At 36.4% G+C, this 19,109-nt stretch overlaps 1 protein-coding gene across 1 annotated transcript in view; it reads right to left on the reverse strand.

Moving 5' to 3' along the window:
* Nucleotides 1-19,109, reverse strand: part of Nbas (NBAS subunit of NRZ tethering complex) — a 324,412-nt gene that overhangs the window by 224,484 nt on the left and 80,819 nt on the right. Inside the window, exons 13-21 of the mRNA XM_076833054.2 lie at nucleotides 13,556-13,619; nucleotides 11,284-11,477; nucleotides 9,968-10,225; nucleotides 8,882-9,007; nucleotides 5,809-5,960; nucleotides 4,812-4,952; nucleotides 4,479-4,557; nucleotides 619-723; nucleotides 144-280 (exon numbers count right to left, since the gene is read on the reverse strand). Of these exons, the coding sequence (XP_076689169.2) occupies nucleotides 144-280; nucleotides 619-723; nucleotides 4,479-4,557; nucleotides 4,812-4,952; nucleotides 5,809-5,960; nucleotides 8,882-9,007; nucleotides 9,968-10,225; nucleotides 11,284-11,477; nucleotides 13,556-13,619 (1,256 nt within the window). The remainder of the gene's footprint in view (nucleotides 1-143; nucleotides 281-618; nucleotides 724-4,478; nucleotides 4,558-4,811; nucleotides 4,953-5,808; nucleotides 5,961-8,881; nucleotides 9,008-9,967; nucleotides 10,226-11,283; nucleotides 11,478-13,555; nucleotides 13,620-19,109) is intronic.

Raw genomic sequence — 19,109 nt, forward strand, 5'->3', positions numbered from 1 at the left:
AAAATAAGTTGAACTTACTTTTATCACCAGAAAAAAAGGTTTAAATAGATTACATTTTTTTTTTTTTAATTCAAGGTCTTCAGCATGAAACAAAAAATTGTTATTTAGAGAGAAGGTAAAATTCGGTTTATAGAGTCACATACCAAGCTTCAGGCAGCAAAACAGAGTATTCATGTGGAGAAGTTGTTTCTGGAAAGTTGGAGAGAATTGCAAGGCGATGAGGAAGAAGGTCAGAGCCATGATAAGTAAATAGAATTTCTAATGCTTGGACATTGCTTTCCTGTATAAAAGGAAAGAGGTGAGTTTCTAACATGAGAATCTTAGAAATAAAGCAGTGATTTTCTATGACATTCAAAAATTTTTTTTATGCAATTCTGAAAGTTCTTTGAAATACTGCTGAATTTTCCCTAACTTGTATCATGTTTCTCAATTTAATGGTACAAAAATGATTTTTAAATTTCTGAAGAAAATTTTTTTAAATGTAGCTATGTTCTCTTCATTCATATTACAACAGAACAGAAAATGTAATGGTATATGCACACATCAACATTAACTGCACAGCTTCAATATTTACAGAGTGTTAATAGCCACAATTATTTACCAAAAAAAAAAAATTACCCGAGCATAAGTTCTTGCTGAGAGAACAATATTTTGGCTTCTGAACTTCTTAAAGAACTCAGCATCATATCTCTGTCCAGACGCATGAGGCACTCCCAGGATTTCCTGAAGGGAAACAATCATCTAATTAAATAAATAAGGCCTGAACTAATTAATTTAACTGTCAACTGTTAAATAAAGTGCTATATCTGTATCCTCGTCTTTGTTTTGAAAACGGCCATATTTGTAAATGCAGTAATTTTTTCAAATCCAGAAGTGAAATAGTGAAAATTTAATTACAGTAGGACAACCAAAACCAACTACCTGCTAAGAATAAGCGAGTTATACAGTCTGTACATTATAAGCACCCATCACCCATCTACATAATAATTAAATCAATCTAAAGTTCTTAAGAGTGACCTATGTTACATGCAGATTGTAAATTGTAAATGCAGAATGAATAGGCTCAGAGTGTCTACTATATGCTAGTGGTACTGTGATAGGCACTGGTAACTCACTGAACGATGTACTTTCCCTTCCCTCCATGTAGTTTGAAATCCAGCACAGAAGTGAATCAACTGTTCACAAAACATCTTTATTTTTTAAAAACATTTATGAGGTACCTAGGAACATTGAATATGAAGTAGATATATGAGAATTGCTACTAATTTTGTCAGAAGTAACAGCAGCCTTGTGGTTTTTTTTTAAGACCTAATGATTTAGATATTCATACTGAAGTACAGATAAAATGATAGAATTTCTGTGATTTGCTTTAAAGTGAAAGAAAAGGCAGGAGTGTAAAGGTGGAAAATAAAAGACAAGATTGGCAAACAGCTGAAACTGAGAATGAATACATCAGAGTTCATAGTACTGTTTACTGACATGTTTGAAGTAGTTTGTAATAAAAAGCTAAAAAGAAAACTAATAAAACTCAACACGACTAAACTCAAATAGATACTCAGTGTTCTTCAACGTTGCTACATTTCCCTAAGAAGTTTCCTACTGTTAAGAACTTTTTCACATTTTCTGATCCTCTCGACTGTGACATTCTATTCCCCAGCCCCCTACTCTCAGCTAACAACCTTGCTTTTCTTAATTGACTATTAGATGGGTGGTCCCTAATTTTCCAACCCACCAAAGCTGCAAATCTGCCTGCATCTATACCAATAGAATTTTCCTTCCTTCCACTACAGCAGAAAGAAATTTATTTTCATACCTAAAACAGTCTCCAAACTCCACTGATGCTCAGAATCCCATTCTCTTCCACTATTAACTAAGTATTCCTTTTTCTTCCACTCAATAAATTCCCTTTCACTCTTCCACTGTGCATTCCCATTAGCATGCAACCAATACTACTTCTTCCTTCTACTACAAAAACGACCCTTATTGGGGCTGGGGATGTAGCTCAAGCGGTAGCGCGCTCGCCTGGCATGCGTGAGGCCCGGGTTCGATCCTCAGCACCACATACAAAGATGTTGTGTCCGCTAAAAACTAAAAAATAATTTAAAAATTCTCCCTCAAAAAAGAATTAAAAAAAAAAAACGACCCTTACACATACCTAGCCACCACCACCTTCACCATTTTCTCTGGCCCAGTCTTTTTCTCAATAACACTTCTTGAAAGAGCTGCCCACATCCAGACTCCACTTCCCCACTGAACCTCTAAGAAAAATTCAATTTGATTCCTTAAATAGAATAAGTCAACAATTCTAACCATATTTCCCACCTTTGTTCTGTGCCACCCCAATCTCCACATCCTACGCTGACCATCAAATGTTCTCAAGAGCATGTCATCTTCTTCCATGCCAACATGCCTTTATCTAACACTGATTATTAGCATAGCCTGCTCAACAGAAAAGTTCTTGCTTCCTAGTTATTTGGACAAACTGATAACCTTCTCTAAGCTTCTATAAAATTCAGAGGATAGTAGAAACTGCCTCAAAAAACTGTTGACAAACAATCTTGAATAAGTACATGAGATAACAGCTGACAGTCCTTAATAAACGTGCTGGTATTTCTTGATGTCTTCTTGCCCACTGGGTCTTCCTAGTGTGCTTCCTCATCAATTCTTCATAACTTTATCATCACTTAATGCCTATAAGAAAACTATTCTTTATTCATCTCTCCACCTCCAGAAACAGCACAATATCTGGCATACAGTAAGCACACAGGTAAAATTTAGATGAATTTTTTTTATCCATATATCATTTTTAAAAAGCATGTCCTATGATGAAAATGCAAAGCCTATCTCTTATACTAACAGGTTAATCATTATACCTGAAGATTTTAATTCATTCCAAGTCATCTACATTTCAAAAGCTTAGGTTTTTAAAAAAAAAAAAAAAAAAAAAAAAAAAAAAACACCAGGGACTTAAATACTTTAAATGGACTGTCACATGGGAAATAGCCATTCAAAAACCAAAGAGTAACAAAAGAGGCCTGGGAGTGTAGCTGAACGGTAGAGCACTTGCCTGGCAGATGTGAAGCTCAGGGTTCAATCCCAAGCACCACAAATGGTGATGATGATGATGATGATGATGATGATGATGATGATGAAAGAAAATTAACTGGATAGTCAAGCTCTGAACTTTTTGGGGGGAGTAAGGGGATAACCCGGGATTGAACCCAGGGACTTACCCACTGAGTCACACCCCTGGCATTTTTTTTTTTCCTCCTAACAGAATCTTTCCAACTTGCTAAGTCTGGCTTTGGAACTTATGATCCCCCTGCCTCAGCCTACTGAGTCACTTGTATTACAAGTATGCATGCACTACAGTATGCAGCTAAACATTTTACATATTTTTTAAAGATATTTATATACTTAGCCTTAGTTTACATGCTTGGATTTCTATAGTATGGAATGTGCTTATAATACATTACCTCAAAATATTCCAGAACTCAAACGTTGTAAAACAATTAGGGCAGTATGACCATCTGACAGTAAAACTAATTGTATTTAAATATAAAATTTTCAGGAATTCTTCATAACTTGTTTGCATTAAGTGGTATACTCATTACCAATGTTTTGTAATATCCATGAAATTAGCCCTCTTAAGTGTCCTGTTTAAAAGCATTTTAACTATACTAGCAAGGTGGGGGAATCAAGTGCTTCTGGGTTCATTTATACACAGTCACAAGTACAAAAAGGCTTCCGTTATTCTTGGGATGGGCACCATATTAGCAGACATGACACTTACTGAGCACCTACTACTGTGTCAGTGTCATGACCGATATGCCTACACAGTAGGGAGGCAAGTCACAGACTAAGGAAATAACTTCCATGTGAAGCCAAACTTCGATAGTTGGAAATAGTTTAAAACCTGAATAACTTCAGCTATAAAGGTCATTTAATAAAGCAATGTAAACTATCTTTTTACTGAAATGTGGCCAATTTCCACTTTTACCTTTAAGAGTTTCTGAATTGTTCTAATAGTTCAGGGTACTACTGAAATCCCCAACATGGGGCCATCTGTACTTACATCTCTGAAGACTTGAATACGAAACATACTATTTTTAATAACTTGGATCAACCAACTAAATTCGACCCAACAAATCATAATACTGATCTTAAAATTATTTAAACTCAGTAAAAACTGAAAATTGGTACTGAGAACAGCTAAGTGTCATTAACATAAAATAAGAAATATAAAATATAAAAAAAGAACTGTAAATCTACAAGACTTAGATGCACTGAAATGGCTATACCTTTCATATTCCCTAACAAAATAACTTCTGGCCTTTCATAATCTTGAATTTTTACCAAAACAAGTTATGAGAGAATTTGCTTCTGTAAGAAATTAATTTTTCCCATATAAACAGTTTTAAGACAAGAATATCAGTGGCAGATCAAATTCACATAATTGGACTGAAATTATTCCTTACCTCATATGTTACAAGTCGATCCAGGTAAGTTAATAATTTCAGTCTACAACGGCAAAGTTCTTTTTGTTCCAGCGTCAACCTGTATTGAATAACTATATTAGGCCATTTATATTTACATAGAAGTACATTTCTCTAGGAGTTAAAATAGAACAAAAATGAATAATATTCCACTGAACCCAAAGCTCTTGGAACAGTGTACTAAATAAAGCACAAGGGTAAAACAATATTAGACACATTTAAGTTGTTGAAATAATTATCACAAGTAAAAAAATATATACTGAAATCATTAGTTATTTTACAGAGGTTACCGAATGAATAGTAATGAATCATTACTTTGAGAAGTTCACTAATTTAAGTAGTTCTCGTCTCTTCTTGAGCTCTTTTTCCTTTTTATTCTTGGCAGGCTGTTCATCCAGTGGTGAAAGATCCTCATAGGAGATACTGTCAATGTCTACTTCACCAGGTAATGTAAATCTGCAAGATAAAAAAAAAAAATTTTGAATCCTTTTTCAGTTTTTTTTTTAACTTAAAAGCTATTTTTTACTATTTTAGCTGAATTATTAACTTCCACAGAAAAACAATTTTTTAATTTTTGCCATTGTAATGCAGGTGATCCACTCATATCCATAAAATAGAAAAATAATGATTAATATGCACAGAAATGCTAAGTTCAAGAAAATGAAAACTGTTTAGGAAAACATGTAGTATTATATTCACCTAATGAAAAACAGCCCATGTAGAAAATGCTGCCTAGAGTTTATAAATTGACTCACTTCCATTTATGATCTTAAAATGATTAACAAATGGTATCATTTAAATTATTCCCTCTTCAGATATATCATCATTTATATCTCGAAAGAAGTCCCAAGTGTCTGATGAGCAATGACCCCTGTCAAGTAACTTTATTACTATTATTATTGACATTTGAACGATGCTTCAAAGTTCAAGAAGTGCTTTCACAAGATATATAATTTAACCAGTGAAAGTAGTTCTGTAAAGGAGGTATCATCCTACAGGTTAGGAAAGAGAAGTTAAGACTCCCAAGATTGTTCAACTGACAAGGAAGCCAACTTAGGTTTGTGCCAAAAGCCCCAGCCTAGCAAGGGCCAGCATTCAATAAATGTTTCTAGAATGGCTATTTCCTCAAATCAAGCCATTACATGCTAACACTTAACATAGGAACATTAGCCATGACCTAATGTAAGAAAGCATTGATCAAAGACAACTGCCTGGATATAGAAGAATTTCAAGTTTACCTGGCCCAGTGTCTCAGCTTAGAAGTTTTCACCAAGTCACCTTTGTTTTGAATTCAGATTTTACTGTAACCAACCTGCCATTATCTGCTCCTTTCCCTATTGCTAGCAGAGCCTCCAGATCTGTGCCTTTCAATCCATACTGAAGCAGTTCTTTTGCAGCATCCACATTATCAGGCACTCGCTCCAAACACTCATGGAGAACCCAGGATCGCTTCTTTATTTTACTCTAGGTAGAAAACACAAAACAAGGATAAAGAATGCATGGCATCTTATAGCACCTGACAACTGCCTTCTAGAATTATAAAGCTCGATGTGAAGTGGTATAATTATTTAACAACTGGTCCATAGGTAGCTAGCTGCTCAAGAAACTCAAACTGTTCATTCTCTAATGTTGATTCCAACTGGATAAAGAGCATGTGATTCCAACTGCTTTTGCGTCTAATGAGCCTCAAAGAGACAAAAAGCTCTATTTTCATATCTGCAGCCTACACATCAGTCTAAGCCACCAAAATACAACATCTGGGACACTATAGGAGTTCTCTGCTCCTAGCAGGGTTTCCTACACCATTCCCCTCCTACTCCAGTCCTCTTTTACACCATCTGCCTCTGCAATCCCCACAGTTAAAAATCCACAACAGTTTTTCACTACCTAAAGAGAAGAGCCTGAGTCACCACAAGGTTTCAACATCCTCCCAAATCAACACATCTTTTCACCTGTATTTCTTCATGTTCACTACCTCAAATAGCATCTCCAACAAACGGAGTGAATTCATTTACCCATGAAATGGTTACTGAATGGGACATGAGGATACGACAGTGAATTAGATTGGGTCACTGTCCTCATGCTTGTTCCAAGTTGCTCATACCAATACCATTTGTCCTCTTACAAATGCCTTTCTCTTTTGAGACTCCCAAATTCCTGTACAAAATATCTTTACTATACAAGGCCTTTCTTCTACTCCTGCTGAACGTACCATGATCACTACCTTCTCCAAGCTTCTACAGTTCGATCTCATGTATACTTAAGCAAAAGGTTCGTCTCTGGGAAGACAATCAGCTCAACAGCCACAGCCACACTTGGGCACCTCCCCATGGTCACCAGTATATTATTTCTACTCTTAACTGTCTATTTAAAATTAAATACATCCCCAATTAAAAATTTACTTCTGTTGTCTCTTATCATCTTAGCTCCTTTATAGTGACCCAAACTGTTCTTTATGATGTTTCAAAAAGAAAGCAAGTAGGTGTACATGCATTCATGAGTCCACTTGGACTAAGGCATAAAAAAGATAAGGTAGACTTGGTGTCCTAATTTGCTAAAGCAAATGGTAAGCAACTTTGTCTTCATTTTTCCATCAGCTCTCATGCTCCCTTGTCTGAGATATTACTTGTATTAACAGTTAACGATCCTGTTTGGTTGAAGCATCAACACCTCCCAACATTTTCAGATCATATTTTTATTTTTAATAACTCAAAGTACAATAAACTTCTAAGGAAAACAATCACCATTAAATTTGCCCAACATTTCCTAGGGTCTTCCTAAGGGCAAAGAGGTTTTCCTATCTAAATGTCAGATCAGAATGTCAGGATTTCAACTACTTCCTGAATTTTGAGTAATACATTCAACTCATAGCAAAACATATAGGCTTGCTATGAGTTGAATGTATTACTCCAAATTCAGATACTGAACATATGACTATATGGATCAGTAATCCCCCTGTGATTATTTACAAAGGTCGTTCAGGGGTAACTAGGTCAATAAGAGTAGGGCCCTCATAATATAATTGATGCCCACGTAAGAGACTAGGCATGAGCTTGCTTCCTCTCTCATGTGCTCTCGGCCATGTAGGGACATAGCAAGAAGGAATTCATCAACAAATCAGAGAAGGGCCTCACCAAGAACTAAACTATCACTTTCCCCGTGAACTTTCAACCTCCAGAACTGAGAAATGAATTTTGTTTTAAACCACCCACGTCTATGGTACTTGTGTTACAGCAACCCATGCTAAGGCTAACTGTGGCTACATAACAATTTTAATGTGAGAAACCTATAGAAGGAAAGATAGTTGTGGGATATAAGTAAAAAGAGGAATATTTAGTAAGTTTGGTATGTCAGTTACCTATTTATTATCTCTCAACTCAAAACTTCCCCTTCAAGCAGGTGCAGTGATAGCATTTTTCATTTGCTGCTTGACACGGTATATTAAGCTTTGTCAACAGGAGTACTAAAGGGCCACAATAAAGGAAAAACTCTAGTTTCAAGAACTTATGTTCTGGTTCTTGGCAGTCAGCAAGGCCTGAGATGAGGTGGGGAATAGAGTGATACCTCCTTCTCTACCTTTCCTCCCGCCATTACAACTGTCCACCGAGTATCAGTGGCACTCCCATGAACCAATTTTTTCCCAGTGAATCTCCCAGGAAGCGGAACAGAAAGATTCCCAGACTGAGCCCACCTTACAGGAGTAGGAGTTTTCCTGGCCAGTCCCAGGTTAAGGCCTCCTCTTTATCTACCAACTTCAAGCTGTGTGCAGCTGCAGGGGAGCATCCTAAGCAGGAGGCTTCTAGTATCAGGAATTTTCTGAAACAACCTTAGCTCACTGGCACCCTGGAAATAGAGATGGATATCGAAGCTGGCGGTCTAACTGCCAACCAGGGTCACTGGAGAGCAGCCCTAGCCCGACACAACCCAGAGAACTTTTCCATCCAGTGTGCTGCAACCAATCCTTGTCTAACAGTATCCAAATCCCAGCCTAGGGGAAGAGGCCTTTCTTCCAAGCGCATTCCCTCCATGGGCATGTTCCTTCAGCCCAAGGGTATTCCATGGAATTCTCTTCACTCCTTTACAGTTAATCTCTGTTGACTACAAAAATTCTCCTAATTGAAACTTCTGCTGTGGTTCCTGAGTAGACCCTGACTAACGTGAGTGAAGAAAGGTAGCTGATGCAGTGAAGAAAAGATCAGGTCTTTGTTCAAAGATCTTTACCATCACAATTCAGTTACAGAGGCAACAGATCCTGATGAGAGAATTTTTCCACTTCATCACCTATAGAAAAGTCAGCAACATAAAGTACCCTAAAATAAAACCTATAACCAGAAGAATATTCCATGAACATGAATTTACCACATTACCAAAATATTTTAACATACCAAATAATTCTGAATTGAAGCAATGTTGACTGCTGACTTCCTCCACTGCCTCTGATACACGAGATCAGTATCCAGGCCGTAGGTGTGAGCCAGAGACAAGGCTTCCTCATACTCTTCACTTTCAATCTTTTAGCAAAGAAAGAGAAATGGTGGGAACATTAATAGTGCAGAACTATCCACAGGTCACTATGATTAGAGAATGGATGAGAATAACGTATTGATCTAATACAGCATGGCATGCCATTTTGTGCACTGTGCCACCGGAAGCTCACTGACATTTAGACAAGATAAATTTAGTATTCTTACAACACTTTAACAAAGATGATCAAGAGCACTTGCTTATAGAATCAAACAATGGCAAAACCAGAACCAGAATACTAAAGCCCAATTCCTGCTCCAGGGATACAGCCACAGCACTGACAAATGGCACAAATAACTCCAAGGTGTGTATGCAGGGTCTGTCACGTGGGCTTCCCATCAAAATCCCTGGCTGGGAAGTGGTCTGCCTTGTTTCCCTCAATCTCTTTAGCTTGTAAGCCAAAAACCAAGTAGTTGGCTGGTTCACTAGTGACTATTTGTTAACCATCCTCTGTACCATCATCTTCTATCCCACTAAAATGGGGATAAGGGGAGAGCTAGAAGCACATTTGTAATCCCATAAACTCCAGAGGCTGAGGCAGTAGATCACAAATTTGAGGCTAGCCTCAGCAACTTAATGAGGACCTGTCTCAAAATGAAAAGGCACTGAGCTCAGTGGTGCATGCCTATAACACCAGTGGTTTGGGAGGCCAAGGCAGGAGGATTGAGAATTCAAAGCCAGCCTCAGCAACTAAGGAAGGCACTAAGCAACTCCATGAGACCCTGTCTGTAAATACAATATAAAAACGGCTCAGTGGTAAAGTGCCCATGGGTTCAATCCCCAGCACCCAAAAATAAGATAAAACTGATAATTCTAAACTGTCAATGATCTAACACCCCCATCTTTAAATTTCTTCCTTTATTGAAAAGTTTCCTTTTTTTCCTGGGGCGGGGGGGGGGGGTGGAGTTTGATTCCTTCATCCTTTGGTAGAAAAAGGATATTCTCACCTTTCTCTGATAAAGCTCCTCTGGAGTTGTAGAGCGCAAACTGACAAGACGGTAGTTCTTGGTAATGGTCCGTGGGCGTTTCCGCGGAGGTGCAAATCGCTCCATTTCAGTCACCAAGTAAAGACCCTGTTTTATGTACCCAAAGTAGCGAGCCTTGGCCGATGTTTCATGATCAGAGTCAGAATCCTCTCCCCCCTCATCATCTTCTCCAGCCCTCATCTCCAAACGAGATCGTTTGGGGGCAAGTTTAATCTCACACTGAATTGAAAAATAAAGTATGAAATTAATACTGAGGAACTAAACAACCTTTCAGAATTAATGAAAAACAAAATTTTCAACTTTACTCTGGCTTGATTCATTATTATGATTCAAAATGGAACCCAAAGGACTCCAACAACAAGCATATACATCAATTTCTGAAGAAACATACATGGACATTATCAGATCCAAATCTCCAAAACCAAGGGCTATTTTAGTGACAGATCATAATACAGTCTTATAAATATATGCCTAATTATTTTAGAGAAAGAACTTGAGAATGAATTGCTTTTACTTTTGATATTCCTGTACTTGCTATGGACAAAATAGATGACAATATTTTACATCTATTTAGAGAATGAACATTAAGGTATCTATTTGCTTTATCAAAAATAAGCTCTCTCCCTGCCCCTTTTAAAAAGTCTAACAGCTTAACAAAGTTCCCTATCTGAAAGCCTGGTTATTAAAGATAACCTTCATTTCAGGCTTAACAGAGCTGGCTTATATTAAGCTATTCTCTTTAAAGAACATCTTTAAACTCAGTAACAAACTTGGGAACAAAAAACATTTGCCAGTCTGAACTAAAATGATAGCCACTGAAGACTGTTCCTGTAAAAAGACTTGAAATAACAATTTTATATGACCAAAATGTAACTCTCAAAAGCTATCCTCTATTTTCAAGTCTTTTGTCATGGTAAACAAGGTTGTTTTTTTGTTTTGTTTTGTTTTACTAAAAGAACCAAAAATTTTAAGTTAACACATTTCAAAGAAACAAGTTAAATACCTAAATGATAGTTTATCCCATTCTAAGATAACTAATGTAGAAAAAAATTTGTCATTTCAGTGAAGAAAGGCTTTGAAGAAGGCATAATGACCACAAGTTTTCTATCATGATGCAATTTCTTTTTATTAACTGAACTTCAATATTGTATCTTATATCTGAGGCTACTCAGATTTTGTTTTTAAATACAAGATTAGATCATGGGACAACAAAAATTAAGCTCAATATTTAGATTTTTGGTGAAATGCACGTTTACTCTTAAAGAGGAAAGTCTTACCTCCAAACTTAAAAATCCCCCATCATGGGCAGCAGTGACTTGAGGTGATGGCTCAAACCATTCACAAGACTTGCCCAGTAAATTCTTTAAGGTTTTCACTGAAGACACAGTTAGAGCACCAGAGCATCGAGCCAAAATCACTGCACTATCGGCCCACCAACTGACATCTATCAGTGGGTAAAAGGACTCTTTATCTAACAGGAAGAAGAAAATGAATGCAAATAAATCTGTGAATGTGGTTTTGTTTTGTTTTTTAAGTACAATGTATTTACTATAATAACTTTAAATTCAAACCTACCTATATTATGTGGACTCTAAAGGTATCTTAAATAATGAGAAAAAATAATCAAGTCATTAAACTTTTACTCAGGTAGGAGGTAGACAGTGGTATAGTAATTCATTTAACAAATATCTAAGTGCGAACAATTAGTCAAAGTCCAAAGCTCTAGGGATATAGAGGTAAGTCAATTAAAATCCTTCACCAAAAAAATATAGACAGGCCCCTAAATGCACTTGTAATCGCAGCTACTCAGGAGGTTGAGTCAAGAGGATTACAAGTTCACGGCTGACTGGGAAACTTAGCACAACTTTCTCAAAATAAGAAAATTTTTTTTTAAACTTATAAATTTGTGTGTGTCTGGAGATACTGCTCAGTGACAGCACTCTTGGATTCAATCACCAATATTATTAAAATAAAAAAACCTAAGCATATACTCAGGAAAGAGATACATCACCATTTTCAACATAAATTAAAAGGCAGATAAATACAAAACGCATATATTACAATCTTGTATACCAAGATTAATACAAAATGCATATATTACAATCTTGTATATATCTTGCAAATAAATACAAAATGCATATATTACAATCTTGTATACCAAGATTGTAAAAGGTTTTAGAAAATGCATGTCTACCACTTTCATAACAAGAACAGAAGTATGCCCTCTAAAACTATGACAGATATACAATAGCTTCCACTGCTGATTTCCTCTTAAACATTTAACTAATCAAGGAAAAAGCATTCAAAGCCAATGAAGAATTTCCACCCAACGGAGGCAGTCAAAAGAAATGTGATATTTATCAGATTCATTGTGCTTTTTATTTTAACCTTAGCTGTCCCACAAAAGATATGATATGGTTTAAAGGTAATACCTGTAACAAGCCATAAATTTAAAAACAAACTAAGGAGAAAGATTTTTAAACTGAAGTTTAGCACTATGAAAATAACTCATTTTAATTTTAAAAAATCCTAACACTATTTTCTTCCAATTAAAGCCTAAGGCAATTCATACAAAGAATTTAAAGAAAATATGTTTCTGGGGCTTCTTTCCAAGAAAGGAAGGAAGGAAGGAAGGGGTGGGTCATTTAAATCACATTCTAACTTATACTTTCACAAATTATTTTTTCTCAAATATTTCTGAATGAGTGTTTTAGATGATTTAACAAAACACATCATTCAAAGCCTGGATTGCTGACACAATATTAATCAATATTTGCAATGCTTTTTAAATGTGGGGAAAAAACATATTATAATAATGTAGATTCAAAAGGTGTGTCTATTACCGATTCTGTAAGGGACACTTAAAAATTTGGAGATGTTTGAGAAAGAAAAATTATCCTGGGGTGGTGTGGGGGAAGCCATGTGGTGGAGCACTTGTTTCATGTGCGTCTAGTCCTGGATTTGATTCCCAGCACCACAAGAAAAAATATATATATATTCCTTAGCCAAAAATTAAAAAAACTCAAGGTAACAATTTTTTTTGTTTGTTTTTACCAAGTAAGTAACAATCAGCACTTTTCTTTAAAAATACATCTTGATTTATTCCCTATTTATAAAAATAATATGCACTCATTTTGAAAATACATTTTAAAATTGGAGATATATCAAAAAATTAAGAAGAAAATCCTGCCAGCCTAATCCTAATGACCTCCCACCCACAAAGATTACTCTTCAGCTTACCAGTTGTAGACCTCCTACAGCTGTCTTTTCCAGAGGTGTGCGAAAAGATGTGTGCTTCTGAGCATTGACCTGTGTGCCATTTCAGGGCTGGCTCTGGCAGGAGACCTGTGCCACAGACATTGGGCTCTGCCTCAGCCGTTAGGGAGGCTCAAACAGAGCACTGAGTCTACTGCCTGGTTCTAATGCTGTGAACTTCTGGTGTTTCTTCTGCGGTGAAGCAAAAGTACCTAGAGACTTTACCATCTAAAGAATACCTTATGTAATAAGAGCTATCTCTTCAGGTGTTAACAATCATTTCTTACAACTCACCTTTTATTTTTTTTCTCTTCTCAGTAAAGAGCCTCCAGTTAGGATTAACGTCATCATAGCCTGGCTAAATATGAAAATATACACATGACTTCTTCAGTCAACTATGTAAGAAAACTGTGAGCAAATCATCAACAGTTATGGAATTAAATTTTAAATAACCAAATACAGAGATGATGCTTTTCTATGATCTTGGTTACAATTAACTGAAATCTTCCTCCACTCAGTAGTCTGGAAAAGCAATTTTTCTTAGAGTTCACGTGGGCACAGGCAGGTATTGTGACTCAGTTTTATAAATGAAATAGAATACATAAGAACAGTAAGTTAACAAATGTACAATTAACACAAATGAAAGCAAAATACAGTAAGAATTCACTCCACACACATACCCACCCACCCTATATAACAGGAGGAAGACAGCAATGTTGTTGTAACTCCACATTAGCCTGGGTGGTCAAATTCAGCCCCATATAAACTGAGCAACCTCTCCAGGTCTTGGTCTTCAGAGCACAAAGACCTGACTGGACAACTTCCATGTTGTCCACTAATTCTAACTTTTTGTGACTAAAAATTTACTAAGTAAAAGAACAAAATCATGCAGTCTTCAAAGTTAATCCATTCATATTCTAAAATCAAGGCAACATGGTATTAAGCTCATCTTTGGGAATATAATGGCATGTCAATCTCTAAAACATCATTAAGTCAAATACACTATTGGCTCAATGTTCCTTACTTCATCTCCAAAGTTATAACAGCATGGAAAAGACTAGTTAAAAAAAAAATCAGTTTATTGGAAATCTTAAATCTTAGAAAACAGTTGCCAATAGGTCTACTATAGTTTACAACTATAAGAACAACAAAAAAAAGTTTGGAGATTCCCAACATAAAGAAATGATAAATGTTCAAGGTCCTTGAGATGGATATCACAATTGCCCCAATTTGATCATTATCTATTACACACATGTATCAAGGTATCACACGGTACCCTATAAGTATGTACAATTATTGTGTCCATCAAAATTAAAATATTGGGAGTTTATCAATTGTTTGTGATCCAGGAGTCATCTTGGGACTGCAGTGTGGTGGAGCCTATGGAAACTGAAACCCAGATCTGTGCTGTTAATATTGGTCTCCCTCTCAAAGGCAAGATACTAGAAACCTTCAGGGACACTATAAGTCTACAGGGTAGAAACTGTACTGCCTCAGATGCACACAGATAAATGGGAAGAGACACAAACAACAAAAAAACAAGGGTATAAAGCTCTCCAAACAAACCAAGATGCTCCAATAATAGAATCCATTGACAGTACAGTAGAAGAAATGTCAGAAAAGGAATTCAGAATGTACTTGGTAAAACTGTTCTGCAACTTAAAGGATGATATAATAGCAAATACAGGTAGCAAAAGATCACTTCAATAAAGAGATCCTGAAAAGAAATCCTTGAAATGAAGGAATCAATAAACTAAATTAAAAATTCAATGGAAAGCATCTCCAACAAATGAGACCACCCAGAAGATAGACGTCAGGCAATGAAGACTAAATATATAATCTTGAAAATACAGTTGACCGCACAGAGAAGATAAGTTGCGTTATATTCCCTCACCCAGACAATGCCTGAACAGCAACTGCTAAAGCCAACGGAGAGGAGCCATTGTGACTACTTCTGGGCTGAGAAGAAAAATACCACAAAGCAATGGCACCATGGCTGGGTTCGAACTGATGCTCCAAAAGCAACTGAAAGGCAAACAAATGTAGAAAGAAATGTCTGAATTTGTCCAACAGAGGATGAAGATTGAAGAAGAATATGCAAAGAGCTTGGCTAAGTCTCTCAGAGCTCCTTGGCTGTACAACAGGAAGGCTCTCTGGGAGAAGCATGGCCCCACTTGAAGAGGAGTCTGGCAGATGAAGCAGAAGTTCATCTCTAGATCTCTGCCAAGTGTCTCTTCGAGGTAGAGAAGCACCTAATGGACTTCCATGAGAAATTCAAGACTTGAGAAAGTATCCATGACCTCTAAAAGCAACTCGCCAGTCACTAAGCATCAGTACAGAAGGCCCCGGAAGCCCTTAGAGAGCAACTGAGGAAACTCAGTTGACCCTTAACAGATGGGAACAAGGTCAATATGACCAGCTTGATCTTCAATATCTTGCAGAACAGTTATAACCGAAGCACAATCCATCCTTGGCATTCAAAAGAAAAAAAAATAGCTCTTATAATGTAACTTAAGATGTACACTTGTGTTAACCCCACAAAAAATAAGATTGGAGACTACAGAAGAGAAGATTCTTAGGCAGGAGTGCCTGATCACTATCAAGAGAAACTGCCAGGGTCAGAAGTTTTTAGTCAGTTTAAGGCCTGAGATCTTCCTAACCTCCTACACAAGTAGACTTAATCAGTGTTTGCTAATATGATTATCTAGCCCTAAGTAACAGAAATAAAGGGATCTCTACTAAACACAGGAGGTCATACCAATAAAAACATTTTACAAAAATCAGATAATATTAAGTAGCTTAACTACATCTTATGGGAAATCTGATATTAAAAATTCAGTGTTGTATTTACTTTCCCAACAACTCCGGCTATGTTAAAGATTTACATTTCCAAATAACCTTATCCTCCCCCAGCTTTGTTATGGGGACAACTTCTCAGATCTTGCACCTCCTAGTGAGAGATTATTGATTTTTATCATCTGCATGATATTCACTAACATGTTCCAGATGCAACATTTATTCTATATTGATCTCATATCTTTTTGTTCCTATCTCAGAAGGACCCACCCCCAGATGACTTTACAACCTGTTCTTTTGGAACTAGAATTTTACCACGGACCCCTCCACCAACCCAGTTTCTAAAAGGGGACTCCAAACTGTTTGCCTGACCCTACATCACCCCCTCTCAGCTTGAAGCAGCAAGAGTGTTTCATTGCCCTTTTTCCTTATAGTAAGGTGTCCCTAAAATTGGATGGGGGAATGAAGCAAAAATTACAGATAGGCAGTCAGTGTAGATAATTGGGTCAGATCACAAAAATGGAGGCCAGTTTGGGTCCAGAAAGTTGGAGACCACCTCTGGGAGAATGAAATGTTAATGCCTCCAGAGCCTTTTGATTACCAAAATAACCTGTGTATACTGCCCCTCCCTTATCCATCCTTTGTCAAACCTAAACACAATATACTGGGAACTAAAATGGAGCAAACTATGTTATGAGCATTTATGAATATGTCACTATTACATAAATAAAATGCACTAATAACAGACCACTTGGGTCTTCGTTTCTGAAGGCTCTAAGACCCTGTGAAACTTTGATTAAATCAATGTGCTTGGGGTGGGGGGATTGAACCCCAGGGCACTTGACCACTGAGCCACATCCCAGCCTTTTTTTTTTTTTTTTTTTTTTTTTAAATATTTACAGACAGGGTCTCCCCCTTAGTTGCACATGGCCGGCTTTGTACTCAGGAACCTCTTGACTTTTTGTTATAGGAGTTTCAGCTATAACCCGAGTTTCAGCTATAACCTTTATTCAACTCCCTCAGTTTCTGTTGCCCAATGTAGGTCAGCTGACAAGGTCTACAGATGAAATCCTGGAATTGCTACTGACAAAAGTCAGCAGTGACAAATAAAAACTGTTTTACCAACTCCAACCCTTCTGAATCTCTACCTATAATGCCTGGTTAAGAACAAAAAGTAAAAGCTGTCTTTCCAAATTCTAGATATCAGGAAAAAAATCATTTATTATTAAATGACCCTGTCTGTTGTGACATTCATATAGTGAAGAAAGGAATCACCCTTCTGCCCCAATATATTCTTGCTACTGCATATCTACAAACAATCGTGCTGCCATCACTTAATGCAGCAGTAGCCTAGGGGAAGGTCCTAAGAACGTGGATAGAGGTTTTATATAGAAAGGCTACTAGGACTAAAGCAATGCTTTTTTTTCCACATCTAAAGATTGATTTATTTTTACAAGTGGAATCTAAATATAATAATGTCTCTACCTTCCATCAGACTCCTGAAAGGAACATTTCAAATGAATTTTTCATTCCACATTTATTAGTATTTAATATGCTTTGCCTAAAAAATTCTGTGGATGAAATACATTTCATGAAATACTTAATGGCCATTCTCAAAGAGCTCATAGTTTAGCAAAGTTGTGAAAATAGCTGTGGATTCTATCAAGAATCACATAAACTGTCATCTTCCCATTGATCCTTCATCGACTCATCCACTTTAACAAAATTAGTTTAACACCTACTATGCTTAAAGAAATAAAATGGGAAATATATTTGTCTATTCCCATTTCTAGACCTACAGAAATACAAACAGGCAAGTAAATAAAACATTAGAGGAAAATTAAGGCCAAAAATGAGATGCAAAGATATAAATATAACATACGGGAAATGTTTGAAATGAAAATCATTTAAGCCATTTTATTCTATTCCAGACGTGAACAAAATTTAACACTCACAGATTTCTAGCCAGATGGATTTTCATATTGACAATGAAAGCTGAAGCATTTATCAACTCAAAACTGAATAGAAGTAAATCAGAATAGGCACTTCCATAACTATCTTTAATCATTAGGTTTTACAGAGAAAATACTCAATCACACAAAGATTATTATAAAAACTAATAAAGCGGCAAATTGCATGAAGAAAGCCCCAAATGAGCTGAATACAGAATTTTGGAAAAGAGGCTAAGGGTAGCACAGGGCAGCAGTCACATTAGTTTCTTCTGAGGCAACATTTGAGCTAAAATTATAAGCTGACTATATTTATATTATCAGATAATCTATTATAAACTAATTAGTTTATAATCTGACCACTGATTTCCTAGAGCAGTCATTAAAAGAAGCAAAGCTCTGCTCAACCTGGCTGATGCAAGCTCACCTGATTATGGCAAGAGGAATGAGAAAACTCCAGCTATGTCAGTTTTCAAAGCCTGCATTTCTCTTTAAAGGAGACACTACACATTTGGTAAACCACAATATTACAGTTCTCACTTATTACTCTACACTTGCACATGTCTAAGTCCTCTGCATAATAAACCACATGACTGCAGAGGATGTTGCTCATATATATTGCAAAGTGATAACTCTCCCTGGTGTTCCCTTTAACTCATATGCCCATGGGTGGAGGAGGGGAGATCAGTATTTTATCTAAGCGTAAAAAACTTAAACAAAAACTTAAATCACCAGTTAAAGCAATAAATAAAAAGAAAGGCCAGTGGTGGGGATAGAGTATTGGGGACTGAAACAGAATTGTATTCCATGCATGTATGATTATGTCAAAATTAATCCCACTATTTTAACTAAAATGCACGAATAAAAACATTAAAAAGGGATAAAATTAGTTTAAGTATGCACTGGAAGGAAGAAGTGAAGTCAGAAACCTGAATCAAAATGGAATCTTGATTCTAATAGTGATTTTAGGCTACTCTTTTAGCACCATTCCCATCTATTAAAATGGGTATAAAAACATCTTTTTATGAGTAGGAATGCTATGAGATAAACAAAAATATGAAAATTACTCTGTAAATAGCTAAGCCTTACTAAAATTTCCAAGA

The sequence above is a fragment of the Callospermophilus lateralis genome, chromosome 14, assembly GCF_048772815.1.
Source record: "Callospermophilus lateralis isolate mCalLat2 chromosome 14, mCalLat2.hap1, whole genome shotgun sequence".
Classification (NCBI taxonomy): Eukaryota; Metazoa; Chordata; class Mammalia; order Rodentia; family Sciuridae; genus Callospermophilus; species Callospermophilus lateralis.